Here is a 19,968-nt window from a genome sequence, read left to right as displayed (position 1 = left end):
CATAACTATTCTCAACATCTCACTCTATCATGTTCATGTGCAGGTTGTTGGTTTATTACTTCTATATACTCTCCTCCCTTAATTTAGTGTGTCAATTTATTTATTTATTTTTGATTTTATGATCACCCTGTTTGAGTGATCCATTTTCAGAAAAAGGGTTAGTAAGAACATGATTTATTATTATTTTTAAAAAGATTTAATGGGTTAGGCAGACCCTTGACCTAGAATTGCAAATATACCCACCCACTGACATCATTTTCAATAATCTCTGTTAAATGGAGATCAAGTGGCGGGTTATTACATGTGTAATTCTCGTCTAGTGAAGAACTTACACTGGCTAAATAGTCAACACTTCTGTTCACCTCTCTGTAGACATGGCAGAATTGTACTTCAAACAAAAGTGCTATTGATACCTTTGTCACTTCTACAATGTTGGTGCAGTACCATGGTGCTCCCTCTTAGCCTTTAAGAATTTGTATCGCTCTTTTTGAGTCAAACCACACATAAATCTTTTTTAGTTGTTTCTGCAAGTAAATCGTGAGGCCAACTTCAATTGCCTTCAGTTCTTGTTAAATTCTATGCCCGTAAAGAAGATCAATTACCTTCTTGGTCGATGCCCGCCACCATATTCTAATAAGGGTTTTATCCCGGACAGACCGTTTGAATGGGTCATCCGATAAATTTTCACAAAATTTGAGTTTTGGTTGGACCATAGTTAATTTAAACCAACCATATCCCCGGATCATCTTTATGATTATTTTTTTTTGAAAAATTGATAATGTGGGGAGTTGAACCTAACACCTAAACCAGATTGTCCAAACTCCAAACCAACATGCTACTATGTGTTTCTTATTTAAGAAATTTGTTTTGATATATAATACTAATTAATATTGAATTAAAACCATGTATTTATTCATTTTATTATTGTAATTATTAAAAAATTTGCTAAATAAACATCAATCGGTCCGACCGAGTCGAACCATGGTTGAACCTAATTGAACCATTTTAACAAAAAATCGGTTCAATCACCGGTTTGGTTTTCAAAACATTGTTACCAAGTTACTTGGCTGATATTGCTTTAGCATGACACCTTTTTGTGTGTGTTTTTTTTAAAAACTTTTAGGTTTTTCTTTGGATTGTTTCAAGTTGGTCATGGATTTAAGGTGTTAGTAATGGTCTATCAGAAATCTCGATCTGTTCATTTGTGCAATTTCTCTCCGCAGAAGACCATTCTTGAGGTTTAATTTGGAAGCTTTGAATACATTTATTTTGCCTTTCTTCATAATTTATTACTTCTATTTCATATGTATTTATGTTTATTTGATAAAAATATAGTAATCTCTTGACAAAAATATGTGAGAATTTGTCTTCCCTCTTATTTGTCGTAAGTATTAAAGCTGTCGGCCTTATGGAAGTGCAAGCAAATTGTTTTGTCATGCGGTAGCTTATACAGTTTGAGTTGGTTTCGCAGAGTTTTTTAAGCAAAGAAAGTGGCCAAGCGATCTTTTTAAGATATCTAGGTTCAATGTCCGAGCTGTTTCAGACAAACTTCTAGAGAGAGTCACATTTGTTCAGTTGAGAAGGTTCAAGTGTCTTATGGTTGTTTGTAGTTAGTCTTTGGGTTAGTCGTTATTTTCTGTGGATGTTCATTGTAAACACTTTTATTGGGTTCGATGCTTCAGGTTTTAAGGTATGTAGTTCATCGTCAAAAATAAAAAAATAAAAGAGCAAGAAACACACCTTTTAGCAAAGAAATAACGCTGTTATAATAACTTTTTTGATCTTTAACCTAACACCTTGACCTGAAAAAGAGAATTGCTAGCGTCCTGCCCCTTTAAAGAGTAGGACCGTCCTACCACACTACAAACAAGAAAATACTACTTTTTCACCTATTCTAAAGGTTTTCTTAATTGTTTTGAGAACAAGTCAATTAATGAGTTGACTCACTTTCTTCTCTCTTTTTTTTTAACAAATGCAGCACCCATTAGTTCCGGCTGCCGGAATCCGTTAAGGCGAGTCAATTTTTTTTTTTCAAACAAAAGAAGAATCAACACTTAATGTTCTTTGTTTGAGATACAACAAAAGCATAACATCATAGCATCAAAATAGATGCCTTCAAGTTTGAGATGTAAATCTTCTAGAAATTTGACACCTCCCATAAAAATTTAACCATTAATAAGTAACGCCATCACCATGTTTACAACAAGTGAACTACAATAATTTCAAAATCAACTATGTATGATGTATGATGTTTTGATAGTTGGTGGTGGTGTGGAATGAAAAGAAAAATCAAATGAAAAAGGTTAATAAAAAAGAATTATCAACAATTAATTGTAACAAAATATGATAAAGATGAGAAAGGTGCGCAGTGACGGTGCTGGATTTGGCTGCTGCTGGATGGGGATTGCTTGTGGTGGTGTTTGAGAAAAGATGTGAGTCAATTGAGTTAAATCAGTTTTAAATGCTTACAGGTAAATGGTCACTATAGTTTGTTTCTGGTGTGGTAGGACGGTCCTACCCCTTTAAAGGGGCAGGACGCTAGCAATCCTCCCTGAAAAATACATGTTATTTTGTTATCTGACGACTCATGATAAAAGACGCTTGAATGCATTTTATGAAACCGAGCAGGTGTGTCATTCCATTTCTTTTGTGATATGCAATTTCGATATTTTCAATGTCATTGGTTTGGGTTAATGGTGAATTTATTTGGTTAAGAAACCCTAATTACCTTAATGACAAAGTGACTGTTTTATATTTTCTTTGGTTCAATTTTTCAGTTACTTTCACAGTTTAATGCGAACTTTTACTGAAATGGTTCATATCATTTCATTATAACATTTGATGTCAACCTTTTTGAGGATCACAAAAAAAAACATTATTTTGCACTGCCTTTTATCATGGAGAGATTATTACGTACGTGTATTTGCGGCTTGCTCCCGTCTCTGTACATTTTCTTTTCGCAATTTACACCTTTCAACACTAGCCCTTTTGTACAAGCGGTGAAAACATACATCCCATTATTCACGGATAACTTACATGTAAGGTATCACCTTGAACATGAAGCAGTGAATACTGCCTATTTATGAAATTAATATGGATTCCTCATCTATGCCATATTTTGTAGTTATCCACGATTAAGGTCATCGGCACACCAAGTGAAAAATGGGTCTCTACCTCATTTTTTGGAGAGCCACTGCAATAATCCATTGGTAAGTGGTAACTGATTCAGTTCATTCGATCTTCACTTATAAATTTTATTGTCATATCTTCTTTTTTGCAGCCATTTCTTCAATGATTTGACTTCAAATTCAGTTACACTCTTTCCCTTAACAAGATAGTTTAGTCATGTAGCTATATGGTGGCAACATATTTCAATAAAAAGGCGCAAGGTTGGCAATTTGTGGTAAAGTTGAACAATCATGGTATGCATTTAACATTTAGAGGCCTTATAATATATATATATATATATGGGAAGTGTCGTTTTTACATTATTTCTGATCCCATTCCTAATTTGGTTTAACGTGATATATATCATTACTCATTAGCTTCTACATGTCATGAAAATTTTCAAATAATGAGCTGATATAATTGTTTTGAACCACAACATGATAGGTAGCTGTTTCGAATTTTCAATCACCACCTCGCACACTCACTAACGGAAACTTTGGTTTGGTGTGGACTTTGTACTAATTATGGGTTTTGTCCGAATTTGGTACGAAGCAGTTTGTGTTACAATATTTTTTGTCTATTTTTTTCTTTTTGTGAATGTTGAGCATTGTAGGACTAGGAATTAAGGAGATATGAGTCGATTAATGGTGTCAATTTGCACCTACAAGGAGTGCCACATGATTCAAGTTAAACAGCGAAGCTGAGGATACGCTGCTTCTGAAATGAGGGGTACATTACAAGACCGTAGGAACCAGTACTAAATTGGCTCCGTTTGGGTGAAAGTGGCATGAGGCAAAAGCTTGGGTTTCACGTTTTCATTTTAACTCTTAAATGACGGTTTTCCAGGTCTCTCTTGATTTCAAACTGATATGGCTACAGTATGAAGTTTGTCGTTGCAGAATGATTTTATCACAGGTTGTACGGTGTCACATGATGTATGCTCATTAATCTTATCAATATTCACATTTGATACGTTTCATATTAGTTTTACTTCTTGAGCTCTGCTTCATTGTTGACTTGAAGAGTGTAAATTGACTGCAAGAATTGAGGTTTATTTTCTCATATCTACAGGTGTCAACTAGTAAAGTTGGTAAAATCTTTGGGTGATGATACTAGAGTCCTGAGTTTGAACCCCGCCGTATCTATGAGTTATTGATCTCATTTAAAAATAGGCTTGCCAATCCAAAAAAAAAAAATATATAAAATCTTTTTTTTCTACCATAGTCATCTATTTTTCGAGACTAGATTGCGTTAAATGATTTTCATCTATAACCTTATTTCTAATGAGATAATTTGTTGTAGTGTGATTTTTTCAGTAGAACATATTTGATTTTATCTCTCGAGTCCCTAAAAGATTAGGAACATGGCAGGATAAAAGATACCCAAGCAGCAGGAGAAATAACGAGGACTGGGTTTGGTACTGCATGCATTTCTTATTGAAATAATAGATGGCATAAAGTGTGGTTCCTAATTTGTGTAACCTTGGTTGGAGTGGCTCTTTTCTTTTTTTTTTTTTTTGGGTAACTTGGGTCTTTTTGGTGATTTTTCGTACACATAAATTGAAAGATGGTGCATTACTATCTGAATCAGTTTCAGCGAGAGGTAATCCAGTTAGCAAATGAACTTGCGAAGGTGTTTTTTTATACATTTTGTTAGAGATAATAGGAGAAAGACAACTGACAACATATTCAAAAACATTACTTTTGAAGTTATTATTGTAATGACCTAAGAGCATCTTTAGCAGTGATATCAATCTAGCATCAAACACCAAATTCTCAACTTTAGGGATTTGGTGTTTTTTCAACTTCAGGAGAGCTATATGTTGATGAAAACACTAAAAAAAACACCAAACCAAACACCAAATCGACCAATATTTAGTTCCAGGTTTGGTGCTGTATCAAATCACTTACGCGGTTTTAGGAATACCGCGATTTTGACAAAACCGCGTGGGCTTGGGCTGCTAAATGGGCTTTTATGACGCGGTTTTGCCAAAACCGCGTGCTCTCAATTACAACAACGACCAAAAAACGGCTATATCTTTCTAACCCTATAAATTGAAACACTCACCCCATATTTTTACACTCACTTCTTTTCTCTACTCTCTACTCTTTATTCTCTACTCTCTACTCTTTATTCTCTACTCTTTACTCTCTATTCTTAAAACAACAATAAGTCAAGAACCAAAATCAAAATCAAGAGGGGCTTCATAGATACAAGAAGAAGATATTACTCTCACCAATAGTTGGCTACAAGTTAGTCAAGATGGTGTAGTAGGAGATGAGCAAAAGTCGGACGATTTTTGGGCTAGAATTCTAAATGCATTTCATGCAAATTTAAGAAGAATGACCGAACGCAACTTGATGGGTATGAAACACCGTTGGTCTATTATTCAAGCTAATATCAACAAGTTTCATGCTATTCTTTCTAAAATTCAAGCATCTCCTCCAAGTGGCTATAATGACAATATGATGGTAAGTATTTACCTTTTATTTGTTATTTTGATTAACAAATATATTTTTCAATTCTAATTTAGTTTTTGCCTAATTGGTAGGTTGAGGAATCAATAAGTGCATATGCGATGCATAATGGGGTTTGGAAGTGGATGCAATGTTATAATATGGTGAAAGACTCACCCAAATAGAAGAGGCTATAGTTGAGAAATGATTTGCATCCCACTAAAAAGTCGAAGTCAAACAGTGGGGAAGGAGGTTCACCAATTCCAATATCAACTGCGACAACTCAATCAATGGATTATGATCCACACCAAGTTCATGGGCTTGAGGATAGACATCTTGGAAAGAAAGAAGACAAAAAAAGAAGGCAAAAAGAGAAAGAAGAAGGTGATTCTAAAGTGGAGGAATCTGCTAAGAAATTTGATGCTTTTCTGATGGAACTTTCTAAAACCACCAAAGAAGGCTATGAATTAGAAGCTCAAAGACAGTTGAAGAAAGATGAGATGGAATTCGAAAAACTTCAATTGAAGAAAAGTTCGATGGATTGGAAGCTTCAAATCCAAAAAGAAAAACTTCAATTGAAGAAAGATGCGCTCCGAGTTCGAGAAGATGAAAATGATGCGAAAATATTATGAATGAAGTTAGAAGGATTACCCGAAGACGAGCGCGAAATTTGGCAACTCAAAAGGGTAGAAATTTTACAAAAAATGAATAATCAACTTGGCAATATCACTGGTAGTAGTCAAAATAGTGCATAGTCTAAATTTGAGTTTATATGTCTTTTAATTTGAGTTTGTATGTTTTTTAATTTGAGTATTTTAAGTTATCTTTTAATTTATGTCTTTTAATTAATGACGTACTTTAATTTAAGTTTGTATTTTAATCTTAATTAGAATGTACTTTAATTGAATATTTTCTTTTAATTTAAAGTTGATACTTTTTATCATTCTAAAAAAAATTTGTATTTTCAAAATTCTAATATACAAAAATCCTTTCATAAAACCACAAATACATAGAAATTGAAACGATAAATAAACACAAAGTCTAAATGAAGTGCAAATAAAAATAGAAATCAAGTCCGCCCACGCCTACTCTACAAATGCTCGACCAAGTCATTCTTCAATCTATCATGAACAACTTTTGAACGAACCCTCTCGACGCCAGATGCCCAACGAGATAGAACAAAGTGGCGTTCATCTTCAGGAGCACCTTTTCTACTTGGTATTTCCAAATCAGGAATATACTATGGGATATCCGTTTCGCGTTCATCTTCCACAATCATATTGTGTAAAATAATGCAAGCCCTCATAACAATAGCCATGTTCTCCAAATACCATAACCTGCACGGATTCGCTAAAATAGCCCAACGCGACTGTAATATACCAAACGCCCGCTCTATATCTTTTCTAGCAGCTTCTTGCTTCTTTGCAAAATATTTGTCTTGTGCAATAGTCGGTTTAACAATCGTTTGAATCAAGGTGGCATAATTAGGATAAATATCGTCAGCCAAGTAATAGCCCATATCATAATGATGGTCATTCACAGTGTAGTTACAAGGAATAGCTTCATCATTGACTATATCATCAAATATTTGTGAGCGGTCAAGCACATTAAGATCATTGTGAGAACCCGCCATTCCAAAAAAAGCATGCCAAATCCATGCGTCACGATCGGCAACTGCCTCCAAAATCACTGTTGGTTTATGCCTATGGCCAGTGTGACACCCTTGCCACGTGGATGGGCAATTCTTCCATTGCCAGTGCGTGCAATCAATGCTTCCTAGCATTCCAGGCCATCCGCGTTCCTCAAACTCTTTAAGCAAACGTTGAATATCTGCAACATTTGGTTTGCACAAGTATTCACCTCCAAAAATTCTAATAATTCCATCACAAAAATAGCGCATGCATTCATGAACAGTTGGCTCAGCAACATGTATCATCTACTAGATCAGCGGCAGTCCCATAAGCAAGCATTCGTATAGTAGCAATTACTTTTATTTTTGGGTTAATCCCAAACTTACCCACACAATTAACTTTTTGTTGAAAATATGGTACATTATGATTAAGATGATTGAAAATACGAGTAAATAATGACTGGCCCATACGAAATCGGCATCGAAAGTCGTGGTCACGAAATATAGGATTTGCGCCGAAGTAGTTAGCATTTACACGAGCCAGTGTTGCCTCATACTGACGAGGCTTATATTTTCTTCCTTTCTTCGAACCACCATGTGGTCTATAAGAAAACTCCGCTTCTTGCTGACGCAATAAACTCAGACGATGTCTAACCAAAGATAGAGCAATAGCCACTAATTTGCGAGTTTTAACTGCAGTGTTATCATTTGAAGAGCTCGAGCTCGATGAAGAATCAGAAGAAGATGAATCAGAAGAAAATGAATGATCCATTGAAAAAATCTTCAAGAGTTTTGGTAGTGTTTTTTTTTAGCTCAAGGAGATGAGTTTAGATGAGAAGGAACATGAAAAATGAAGAGAACATCGCAAAACCAAGAGTTAAATGGTTATAGCACGCGGTTTTTGGAAAACCGCGCGGTTTTGGCAAAACCGCGTGGACTTAGACCTGTAAAATGGGCTTCTATAGAGCGGTTTTGACAAAACCGCGTGGGCTATATGGCACGGTTTTGGCAAAAACCGCGTAATTGCTTGGTGTTTTTTTGATGTTGCTTCTAAAGTTGCTTGGTGTTTTTTTGGTTCAAAATTTTGGTGTTTTTTTTGTTGCTCTGCTAAAAATGCTCTAAGGGTTAATAAAGCGGGCCGATTGTTTCATTGTGGGGGAAAAAATGGAATCTAGTCACCTACAAAAAGGGAAGGGAAACACCATATCTGGATGGAGTTGGGAAAGTGGTTGGAGAAACTTTACATGCTTGTTATCCATCTGCAAACGTAGTTAATTTCTTCATAATCAGGACAATCATCTGAACCCATTTGTGTAAAAATATATAAATAACAAATAAAAGTATGAAAAATATTTAGCTGGGAAATAGGAATACATAAGGAAGATCAACATGAGATTGGAAAAGACGTTGGCATCCAAATGTAGAGACATCCGGGTAATACCTAGTAATAATTCTTGATGACAATTGTACTGAATTAACTACTACGGAGCATTTTGTGCAATATTTGCAACATATCCTGACTTTTCCTCCCATCCTACTCTTCACCGTGATGGTTCCTGAAAAAATCAACACTGAAAATGAAGATATTTTAACTCCAATGTGAAATAGGATACCTGGAAGCTTTATGAAAGATATTACAAGTCCCATGAGCCAGAAAAAATGAAGCTCATTTTGTACAAAGATACTGGCCAAAAGTTTGTCCAGAAGTTCGCACCATCGTCAGTGTTCTTTAGTAACGGCTTAATTGCTCAAGTGATTACAGATCAACTCTTGAAAATGTTATATTAGCTCAGAGGCTTTCCATAAGATTAGAGCAAAAGCAACTGGAAGCGTCATTTATCTGCTCTTAATTCTGAGACAGTAGACATATAATCAACTCTATTTATTTGGGCTTTAATTTTGTGTGGAAAAACACAGAACCCTTTACGCCGGTGCTTTTCCATTAGAATGTACTGAATTGGTTGGCATTACAGGTTTTGCGATTTTGCCAAGTCCTTCAAGAAGAATAATGGATAAAAAAAATATGTTACACAACAGGAGTCCATTTAAAAAGTAATTTGCATACTCAGGCCACACTCCAACTCAAGACCATCCCATCCCTAACCAAAGTAGACACAATCACACAGATCCACCCAATGGGTGATTGTTAGTAGAGACAATCTTCCCTTAAATCTGTTTCACAAAGTTCATTTACTCTGAATAACAAACATGCCTTACCAAAAACAAACATCCAATTACTATGAAGTAGATCTTTCTGAAAAGAAGTACCACTCCAAATACGCCACAAGATGACCAGTATTTAAAATTGGGAAAGACTAGGTAGCAATATCAACTATGAATAACCTTTTTTAAAAAGTTGGTGAATGTGCAAACAACCAATAGAAGGATAGACTGTCCAAACCCCAAAGTAACGAGTCTATGCCTGAATGAACAATCAGTCAAAGTAGCACTGTGCACGTCTTGTGCACAATCTCACCTTCACAATGATTGTTTGCTGACAGTAAAAAAATTACGTTTAAATAAGAGTGAAATGCAATGCAGATCCTAAATTCTATCGTCGTGAAACACTTGCAGAGCCAGTCTACGTTTAGGGGAAAATATTAAAAATTTCTCCTCATACCAAGTACCAAAACAGCAAACACCTAGATAATGACCCATTCATCAATATGATGATCCAAGGAATGAGCAGGAACCAGGAAACTTGATAAGAGGGATGCATAATGCCTCCAAAATGCAATGGAAGTAATCCACAACATTTCCAAGGCAAAAGCGGTAATAAATGAACCTGGTCAATTAGTGTTCTCAGCCCTTGAATCACAAACCACTTTTAACAGTCCAAGAAAAAGAAAAAGGAAATGTAATGCTACAACGACATTTATTTTTCTAAATCTTTTCTTTGACAAATAAAAGCTTTTAACCAGTCATGAACTAACTAAGACCACTCATTCTTTGCAATCCAGCCTTGTCACTACTCACGCAACATCCAAGTATATTACTTTTATTGTCTTCAGATAAGTATGCACCCCCACTCCCACTGAACTAAATCCTAAAAACGTCAATACTGGAATCTAGAGTGCCTTCCCTACACAAAGAGGCCAAGACTAGACTAACAAGTGATTTTTTGGACACAGAAACTTCCTCGCTATGGTCAGTGCATATATACTTAGCCAGTTATAAGTTTTAAGGGAAAACTCCACATCGAATTTTGCCAGAGATAGAGGGGAACCAATAGATGGTCAACCACCTCCACTTTTCTATCAAGAACATGAATCCTTCCAGGCTCCCAACTTAATAAAATCCTTCCATCCATCTCACTAGTACCCAAAAATCCCAAGCCACGATATGTGGAAATAACTCCAATTGGATCTCTTGAAGCAAGGCAATCAATTGTCTCTCTATCTTAGCAGCGTCTTCAATTCCTGTACACTTCGAATACATCATAATAGATTTTCTGTCCCATAGATAACCTATACCCTATACTGAAAAAGAGAGGGGGGGTAGAAAAAACGCCTTTCAAACCAAAGCGCCGCCTTTGGCTCACAGACAGCTACATAGATACCCACTGATAAAGAAAGTGCACCATATGAACATACTTGTCAACAGTGTTCTAAAAACGGCCTAGGAGCTCTCCCACCATCCGACTACTGCCAACCTTTTAGAACATTGCTTGTCAACTCGTGAATCGTATCAAGAATAGTTTCCAATCCTTAGCGTATCGAGAATAGTTTCCTTTTTTAGTGAATCAAGAATCGTATTGAGTGGTAATCATAAGATTCACGAAATAAATAGCTAACTAAAAAATATATTCCCTGTGTTTACATGGAAGCCATATTTTGAACATAATATGTGACAGATAGGCATCAAAAGGACACAACACAGACACATGTTGTATGTGATATACCTCAATTTTTTATATTTCGCCATGTCTTGTATCCACATCAGATACAAACACATGTATCCGTGTCAATGTAACTTAGTCTATTTCTGGTTATGCTGATATTCAAATATGAAGTCCATTTATAGTAAATTTGAATGTCCATAAATAGAGATGGACCACCTGTTCTTAAAAAGAAATATATGGGTCATGTTTAAAGAGCTTATCTGCAATTCTTAGTTAGATTTTTTAAACCAGACCATATAACAGAAGCCCAGTCAAGTATTTTCTAAGACTGACCCAGATGTTTTGGCGACACCAGGAAGTTTAAAGTGAAACTCAGTCAGGGGAACGCCATTGACAACACACTAAATAACTATTGCACTCCTAGAACTACCTCCGACTACATAGCCTAAGAAGTTCTTATCTACATTTCTTATAAGGTGAACTTAGATTGAACACATTCTCAGATCGGATATAACAAAAAAAAACGTCTACAGCAAGTGCAGAAACTTCAAAATCAGAACACCGCAAGTCCGCAACTATGTATCAACCAAAAATAAGTTTAAAATATAAAAAAAAATGCATTGCAGCACTATTTGACTATTGGTTTCTTCAATCATAATGCATTCAATTTAACTTTAGGGCACAACAACATAAAATAAAATTAAAAAATTAAAATTAAAATTAAAATGCATCACAGTTCTATTTGATTATTTGTTTCTTCAATCATTAGCATTACATTTACCTTTTTTAGAGGCAAGTCACAATAGTCATATTACCCTGCAGACCAAAATCAGGAGAGAGGGGAAGGGAGGGGGTAACTCAGCGACCAGGATAAACAGAATGTAATCCACTATATCAGATTTTCATGAAACATTACATACGAAAAGAAGACCCAGTTTGTCAACATCACAAGTATAATAAGGCCAAGGATCATATAGTACCTTTTTAAGCCAAACAAGATGACTATTTTCTGGGGGCACACACATCAAAGACAACCATAACCCTATATAGTTGTCCAGAGTGAGTGGCATGCTTTTCAAATTGGTTGCTCAGATACTGCAGTAGCATTTCCAGATAACCGTCACACAAAATTCAGTAAGGTCAAAAGCTTGAACTAACTCAAATTTAACATGTTAACATGAAGAATAGGCACGAACAATATTTCAGTGGACCCATAACCCCCCTAAGAGTTAAATCCAAACCAAAAGGTCAATGGGTATTCTCAAGAATGAAACATACACAAGTAGACCACAATGAGGCAGTATGTTATTGGAGCAAGATGCCACTTTTAAGATACGAGCTTGTTTTAACGTATTGGAAGAAACTTGCCAACAGTACATATCACTTTCCTTGTTATAAAAAGAACAGTTGTGATAAGATACTGACCAGAATAGCTCGGCTGCAATATCTTATTGAGGTTCAATCAAGGGCTTCGAAAAGTGATCGCTACGTGGATACTGCCCAAGTAACCATCAAGTCTCATACTGTTTCCGAAGAGTCACAACTTAAAACTGCAGAGTTAGGGAAAATGAAATGAGTAAACTAATAATATGGCAATTTAGGACAAAGCTCACATAGAACTCTCCATGAGACAAAACAAACAGACAAAAACAACAGTGACAATTAAAGTGGGCGAGGGGGTGTTTTATCCCTTTGGTTAAGCAGAACCTGAAAGAGAATATTATCCATCAACAACCATCAAGTTTACGTAAAAATCATATTTACTCCGGGTAAACAATGTACAAACCAAATTCATTACACAGTTACTACGTAAGATGTGATGTTCCTATGTCAGATGCGCATTGTGTTCTAAATTATCATAATGCTTTATGACAATGATATCTTTGGCAACACGGAGCCAACTGGAAAAGCAATATCCTATCCCCATCTTATAGTATTAGTATGTATACTACAAAATATAACGAAAACATAATGAAGTGAATGTAGATTTATATGTAAGTCTTAGTACATACAGTCCCTCTACGTGGTACTTTGGGGACAACTTGAAAAACTAATACTGGGGTGGAGACATGCAACAGCCAATATTTAGATCTTCAAGGTGTTGTATAAGCATCAAAAGCATCTCTTCTATCATATACCAATAGTGTACTTCCTCTAAAGGTGGAGTCTTGAACACAAACATGATGAGAAACGTACAATCTCTCTAAAATATTATACTAATGTAAATTCGCACAACCAACTTATAAGAATCTGAAAATAACAATATGCAAGAGTCTCTGGGCCTGTGCAGTTAAATCGCTACTCGCTTGAAGAGCGAGTAGCGAGTAGGTGTAATCGGTCGGGAATTAATTGGGATTAATCGGACGATTTTTCATAACACTATTTTCTTTACAAATAATTATTAAATATATTTAACGTTGAAATACCAACATAATGAAGCCAATTAAGAACCCAATCAATCAATAAACAATTAAAACACTCAATCAACTAAAATAAATATGATTAAAGTGTAGAACTTTACAGAATCGAGGGTTGGTCGAATCGGCAAAATGTTGAGTTCAATGTTTAACATTGAAATAGTGAACACAATTACTCAGCTAATCGGCCGAGTACTTCGGGAGTTTTTGAGCCCGATTGTGATTGGGGATTAAATTGTTAGTCGGGTTGGCTAAGCAGCGAGTAGCGAGTACTCACTGATTACTCGGGAGTACTCAACGATTTAATAGCCCAGCTCTGGGCTACATTTATACCAATTTAAACCTTCAGACAGATGGTTGGACCAATAATTTTATGCAAACAAAGAGCCAGTAGTATTCTTCCCTGTATTTAGGTAAATGATGATATACAATCAACAGTAAAGGAGCTATTGATACTAAGACTATTTACTATTATGTCTGAAAGGGAAAGACAGAACAACTGATGTAAAGAATGTCCAAATCTGTGTTGATGCAGTATTATCCTATTTGATGTTAAGTAACTTACATTGTGATGACTCGTGAAGTTTTGCAAAATGAACATGAAGACAACCATTCTATTTCCCCAGAGCATATGAAAAGATGAAAATTTGATTATAATCTTTAGATAATCTCTAATAGGTTGCAGCTCATCCACAAAATCACTATTCAAACTTCAAAAAATATTTTGAATTAGCTGTCCATTAGCTTTACCATTATGTACAAAGCATTTACATACTATATGCCCGATTCCAAACGCATCAAAATTCTTACCTTTGGTGTACAATGTTTTCCCTGTAATCTTCTTCAGGTATGAATAAACAAAGAATGCCCATCGCCCCCACACCATTCGTCTCTTGCAAACACAATGTGAACATTAAAATAAACTGAACGGATAGGCAAAAAATCCAGACTTCACTTATATAACAATATAACTAAAGCCAAAATTTAGCAGAACTTCGTTTACAATGTGCCAGTGAAATATGTTACATATACAAGTTCCAAATGAAACAGATTAACGAAAGAAAAACCACTTTGCCACACCTTACGATGCGAAAAAAAGGTGCATCTTTTCATGGTCAGTGATAGACAGATGAATCCTGCAACACAATCTGATAGGTGGGAAACGCAAGATTTACTTCAACACCAAAACCCTCTGGGTTGCCTGCTAAAGGACAGCATCAATTGTCGTCACACTACAGCTGTATCATAACATTGGATGCAAGACACCTCTCACCTCAACCAAGTCCATAAGAATTTGAACCAGTAAGATACAAGAGTGAAGCATCTCGATATCTCCGTGCACCTCCTTTTGCACTCAGCCAAACAAACCTCTAGGGCCCAACTCCCTTTGTTGCAACTCCTTCCTCCGTTGCTCTTCTAACGGATCTGGGCTCTTCATAACTCTTCGTAACCGCCTAATGATCAAAAGAATTAATGTCAGAACCAACCAAGACAGGAAAATTACCTTTCAAAATATGAACTTCACATGGTATACAAAAGATTTCCTAGATGCTGAAAACATATACCTGTCTTGGGCATGTTGAGCAGGAAATGTTGGCATGAAATCTTTCGACTTGGGGAGAGGAACTTCTTGAAACCACTCGTGGTTGAGAGCATCTTCAGCCGTTATTCGCTGAAAAAGAAAAATATTCAGGCTCTGTTAATAACTTAATATTGCTAACAGACAAGTTCAAGTACATAAAAAAGATACTCACACATGCTTACAATTACCTTTGCAGGGTCATAGGTCAAAAGTTTGTTTAACAAATCAAATCCAGCATCCGACAAAACTGGAGATCCAGTAAAAGATGTGGGAGGGAATTTCTTTCGCAACAGATTATACCTGAAACGACATGTAACGCGTTACAACTAACAAGAAAATATACTGCATGACTGAAACTTCCACCAAGTCAAACCAGAAAGCCTGACCGGAATCACCTAAAGCTGGAAGCCTGAGAACACAATGGCATACATAAGGAAACTGAAATAGTGAACTAAATAACTTAGAAGATACAGAAACCATTTACTTACGGTTGCTTAACAAAGTTGACCTTCACTCCGGGCAATTTGGAAAATCCAGGCCAAATCGCCTCACTTGGTGTGCCAAGTTTCCTAAATATCTGCAAACATAAGAAGAAACACCAAAATTGATTTGTCATCAACTCCGAAAAGAAGAGCTAGAAAATGTTTCCAAAACAAAGGTTACCTTGTCGAGCTGATCAACTTCAGATTTCCCATTAAATAATGGTTCCTTCGCTAAAAGTTCTGCCATGATACAGCCCAAGGACCACATGTCAATAGCTGTTGAATATTGTTTTGCCCCTAATAGAAGCTCAGGTGCCCTGCAAAGTGAACAATATTTAGAAAAACTATACAGTAGTGCCCAAACTGTTACAAAAAGTTCTAAATATAACAATTGAACATATGCCAACTCATTTCAGAATAGGGAAAAATATTTGTTTCGACTTTCCACTTCATGTAACATACAGGTACACAAAATTACATATAAAGCATGGAGCCATGGATATCTAGGACGAGGAGAAATAAAATCTAGCATGTTATATTTAAAGTACCAGAAAACTTTACTTTCCTACTGCCAATGTTGCGAGTAGATATAATATCCCATAATTTAGTGCTTACAGATCAAAAGTAATGGATAGATATAACACCCATAAGCACCTTTCTATATAGACAAAACTAGAATCCCTAGACGTTGCATTCCCTTTCCCCGGTGAAGGTGGGAATGATACCAAAAACATGGGGCCCAGCCTTCCAATCACACTAGACCCCTTTGCCCAATGCCCAAAGCATTTGGATACAACCTAGGGATCAAAATTGGATAAGATGCTCCAAGAAGGTCCCTTCCCACTATCTGTATTAACAGTACAGTAGTGATCAAACACTAAAAGGTGCCTTGAGACTTCTTAAAGGGACTTGCTGCAATTTTTTCAGCTCCATGAAATTAAATCAGAATATAGTTTTTCCTTGATTACTACCAGACAAAAAAGAACAAAACTCAAAGAGGCAAACAGCATAAATCAATGAGGAAAGTAGACGAGAAATGTAAGGACACTACCTCAGAAATGCAAGTGCAGAACAGGTGGACAGTGAAAAGAGTATGAACTCACCTGTACCACAAAGTAACCACCAGATGAGTATAAGGCTTCAACGGACTCCCATATTGCCGAGATAACCCAAAGTCGCAAATCTTCAACTCACCCTTATTATTCAAAAGAAGATTTGATGTTTTTAAATCCCTATGTAGTACCCAATTATCATGAAGATATTTGACGCCCTCTAACAGCTGTACCATAAGACACTTGACTTCACTCTGACTATAGGGCTGCTTCATGGTTTCCATTAACGCTTTAAGATCGTGTTCCATGTACTCCATAACCATAAAAATACTATCCAGGCTGCTCCCCACTACAACTTCTTTGACATCCACTATTGACGGGTGATGAAATGACAACAGAATGTTTATTTCCCTCAAAGAAGTCAAAGGGAAACCTTCTCTTTCTTTCTCCATCTTCACCTTCTTTAGCGCTACAATTTCCCCCGTCTTCTTGTCTTTAGCCCTGTATACAACACCATATGTTCCTTCATCAATCTTGTTAAGTCGCTCAAATTCATCAACACTTCTACACCCGTGAAGCATGTTTATACTTCTCTGTGGAGGGACCATCTGCTCTGGGGTCCTTCGAATATCTTTGTCATCCCCTGAATCTGTACCTGACTTGTGATTATTTACATTATCATCACTGCCTTCATCATCTGTTTCCATATAATCATTACTTTTCTCCAACTCAGGTCCAAGGTATTCACCTTCACTCCCAGAACCATTAGAGCTGCCTCCAGATTCTGATGACCTCTTTCGAGTTACTTCCAGGGTGTCTCTTCTAAGCTCCTCAAGCTCAGGACTCAAAACTTTAGTAGTGGACTTCTTAAAATTCAATGATCCAGAAGCTGGTGTCTTTTTCCTCCTTCGAATACCTCCATCATCAGAAATTTCACCTTCATCCCTAGGGGAATGGCTCTCCGCTGCCCATCGTGATGCTGATATATTCCGTGCAGGGACAAATTCTTCGTCTTCTACCAACCTAGGTTCTTCACTGTTATTCCATGGCTGCTCTAACGGTGATGAAGAGGATAACCTTATCGGTGAAGCAGATAGAGACGACTGCACAGAACCAGACATCCCCACAACTTTATCAGGTGATTGCTTTGAGCTATAATGCTTACCTGAATTAACAGAAGAAATCTGCACATCCCCATTTGAAACAACATGCTGCGGTAACTGCTGGAATGACTTCGACCGGGGAGGAGGCGGTGGAAGCTGAGAACTCAACGGACTAACTCTCAGCTTCAACCCACTCCCCACATCCTTCTCATCCCTGTCCCATACAATTGGCGAAAACTTCCTCTTCTTACTAGGAGGCGATTTCACAACCCCATTTTCCATCTTATCCTTCACCACCTTACTAGGTTCAGAACCTACGTCCCCATCAGACCCACTCGACAACTCACCCGGTTCCCTCTCAACTGTCGAACAAACAACAAGCCTACTCCTCCTTCTATCACTCCCACCACCACTACTACTCCCACTCCCACTCCCACTCCCACTCCCACTACTACTCGAAGAACGAGACCCACCACCATTAACACTAGTACTATTATTAGTAGTAATAACAACTTCCTCTCTTTCCTTAACATCTTTCTGTCTAATCCTAAACCTATCTCTCCTACCATCCCAATCTTTATCATTATTATCGCGAATAGACTTGTAAAAATCTTTTCTTTTTCTCAATTCATTATTATCAGACTCATTATTACTACGGTGGTGGTTGTTTTTGTTGTCTCTCCATTCATTATCTCTATATCCCCCATGTCTTCCTGCTGCCATCTAAAATTTGCAATAAAGATTCAATCTTTTTTTTTTTTTTTTGTAAGCCCTAAAGGAATTAATTAATTAATGGTTTATAATATAAGATAGATCTGATAATAAGATATAATATACGAGAAATTGACTAATTGAAATTGAAATTTTGATTATTGTTAAGGATGTGTTTGGCTTACCACCGAAGATGACCGGGTGGGGGAATAGGGAGTGGGCGGCGAAACGAGGATGCTCCTGTTTTTTTGTTTCTGATTGGGGATTTTTTTTTTTTTTTTTTAGTCTACTGGCTAAGACTTCAATAATTTGGGATTGGTTGGTTGGGTCATGCTATGCTAAGTCGGTCGGGCTTTTATATATGGACAAATTTTAAAAGCAGGCCCTGGGTCATGCTCTTGGCTTTCAGCTTGCTTTCTGAGAATAGGCAACAACAGACATGATGTTATGCTGTGAAGTTCGTTCATTTGTACTCATCAAATATAACATTAATACTGATTAGTTGAGAATACTCTCAATGACCCACTTTAGTTTCCCTTTTTTCTCTGAGAATGACACATCAGATTTTTCAATAATTCGGCATTGAAAAAGGAATTTTACGCCCTTTTTTGCCGATTTCAAATTTTCTCAACCCAAAATAAAATAGATAAAAAACAACGCCCTTATTTCTATACTCTCTTTTAATCTCTTATCATCTTCTTCAATGGACTCCCTAAACACTCCTCTTCCTTCTCTTCGAGTTCTAACACGCCCTCCTTCTTCTCCATCAATAACAACACTTTCATCTTCATCTACACCACCTCATTTTTCAGAAGTAAAAAAAACCCTTTGGTCAAAACTCAAAAAAAAAAAAAAACCCTTTGCGGTTTCGTATATCGGTTTCGTATATCGAAACTCACATCAAGAAACATCACATGGGTGGTCAAGGAGATATAGATAGCCTACGGGATAAGATTAAGAAGGACATAAGTTTATATTTATCCCTTCTTAACTTTTTGAAAACGGTGAACAAATGGATATGTGGTCACCGTCTCCGAAGATGCATGCATTAATCATACCATGTCGCATTTCACAAAACCACCGGAAATGACCGAAAATGGAGAGTTGGGATGTCTTATTGTCGGTATACGGAACCACCGCCTATCCCTATGATAATCTGCACTCTCATCAAAGGAGACGCTTAGTGCTATCCCCGAGGCCTCAAAATGTTGTTCCCTCTCTTGATGAGACGTTAATTGATAGGGCATTCCGTGATACCCTTTTCGCGACTGTGAAAAGTATACCACGCGCATGTCGCTTGACATTTTCAGTGCATCAAGTCCGCTTCTCTAGGATATTACGGATCCTAGTGCGGTTTTGTCATGGGTTCGTCTTCTCCTTTCCCCGTCTTTGCCTTTCTATTTTTTCAACCACGAATCGCCGTGAACGTCGATCCGGTACTAGGAAAAACCTTCTGAAACAGATACTTATGGAACGAGCCCGGTGGATCAAGTTTTCGCCTCTTAAATTCTCCAATTCCTTCAATC

At 36.7% G+C, this 19,968-nt stretch overlaps 1 protein-coding gene across 20 annotated transcripts; it reads right to left on the bottom strand.

Moving 5' to 3' along the window:
* Positions 1–8,562: 8,562 nt before the first annotated feature.
* Positions 8,563–18,762, bottom strand: LOC147496903 (cyclin-dependent kinase G-2-like). Of its 20 annotated transcripts, none has more exons than XR_015194954.1 (11): positions 18,628–18,762; positions 16,680–18,454; positions 15,758–15,893; positions 15,583–15,671; positions 15,283–15,394; positions 15,078–15,184; positions 14,593–14,966; positions 14,323–14,404; positions 12,521–12,645; positions 12,076–12,190; positions 8,563–8,825 (listed from the first exon to the last, which is right to left on the bottom strand). XR_015194954.1 is itself a non-coding variant. In XM_086559754.1 (7 exons), the coding sequence occupies exons 2-7, from the start codon at positions 18,452–18,454 to the stop codon at positions 14,867–14,869; spliced, it is 2,319 nt and encodes a 772-aa protein (XP_086415880.1). In that variant the 5' UTR covers positions 18,628–18,762; the 3' UTR covers positions 14,447–14,866. The 20 variants fall into 20 exon arrangements, 4 of the variants coding, with proteins under 4 accessions (XP_086415880.1, XP_086415879.1, XP_086415881.1 ...); XR_015194964.1 differs by lacking the exons at positions 12,076–12,190; positions 18,628–18,762 and adding exons at positions 14,078–14,222; positions 15,481–15,503 and having other exon boundaries at positions 14,323–14,402; positions 16,680–18,594; XR_015194960.1 differs by lacking the exons at positions 12,076–12,190; positions 18,628–18,762 and adding an exon at positions 14,078–14,222 and having other exon boundaries at positions 14,593–14,713; positions 14,786–14,966; positions 16,680–18,594.
* Positions 18,763–19,968: the final 1,206 nt, after the last annotated feature.

The sequence above is a fragment of the Coptis chinensis genome, chromosome 5 (assembly GCF_015680905.1).
Source record: "Coptis chinensis isolate HL-2020 chromosome 5, ASM1568090v1, whole genome shotgun sequence".
Classification (NCBI taxonomy): Eukaryota; Viridiplantae; Streptophyta; class Magnoliopsida; order Ranunculales; family Ranunculaceae; genus Coptis; species Coptis chinensis.
This window is presented reverse-complemented; position numbering and strand designations above follow the sequence as displayed.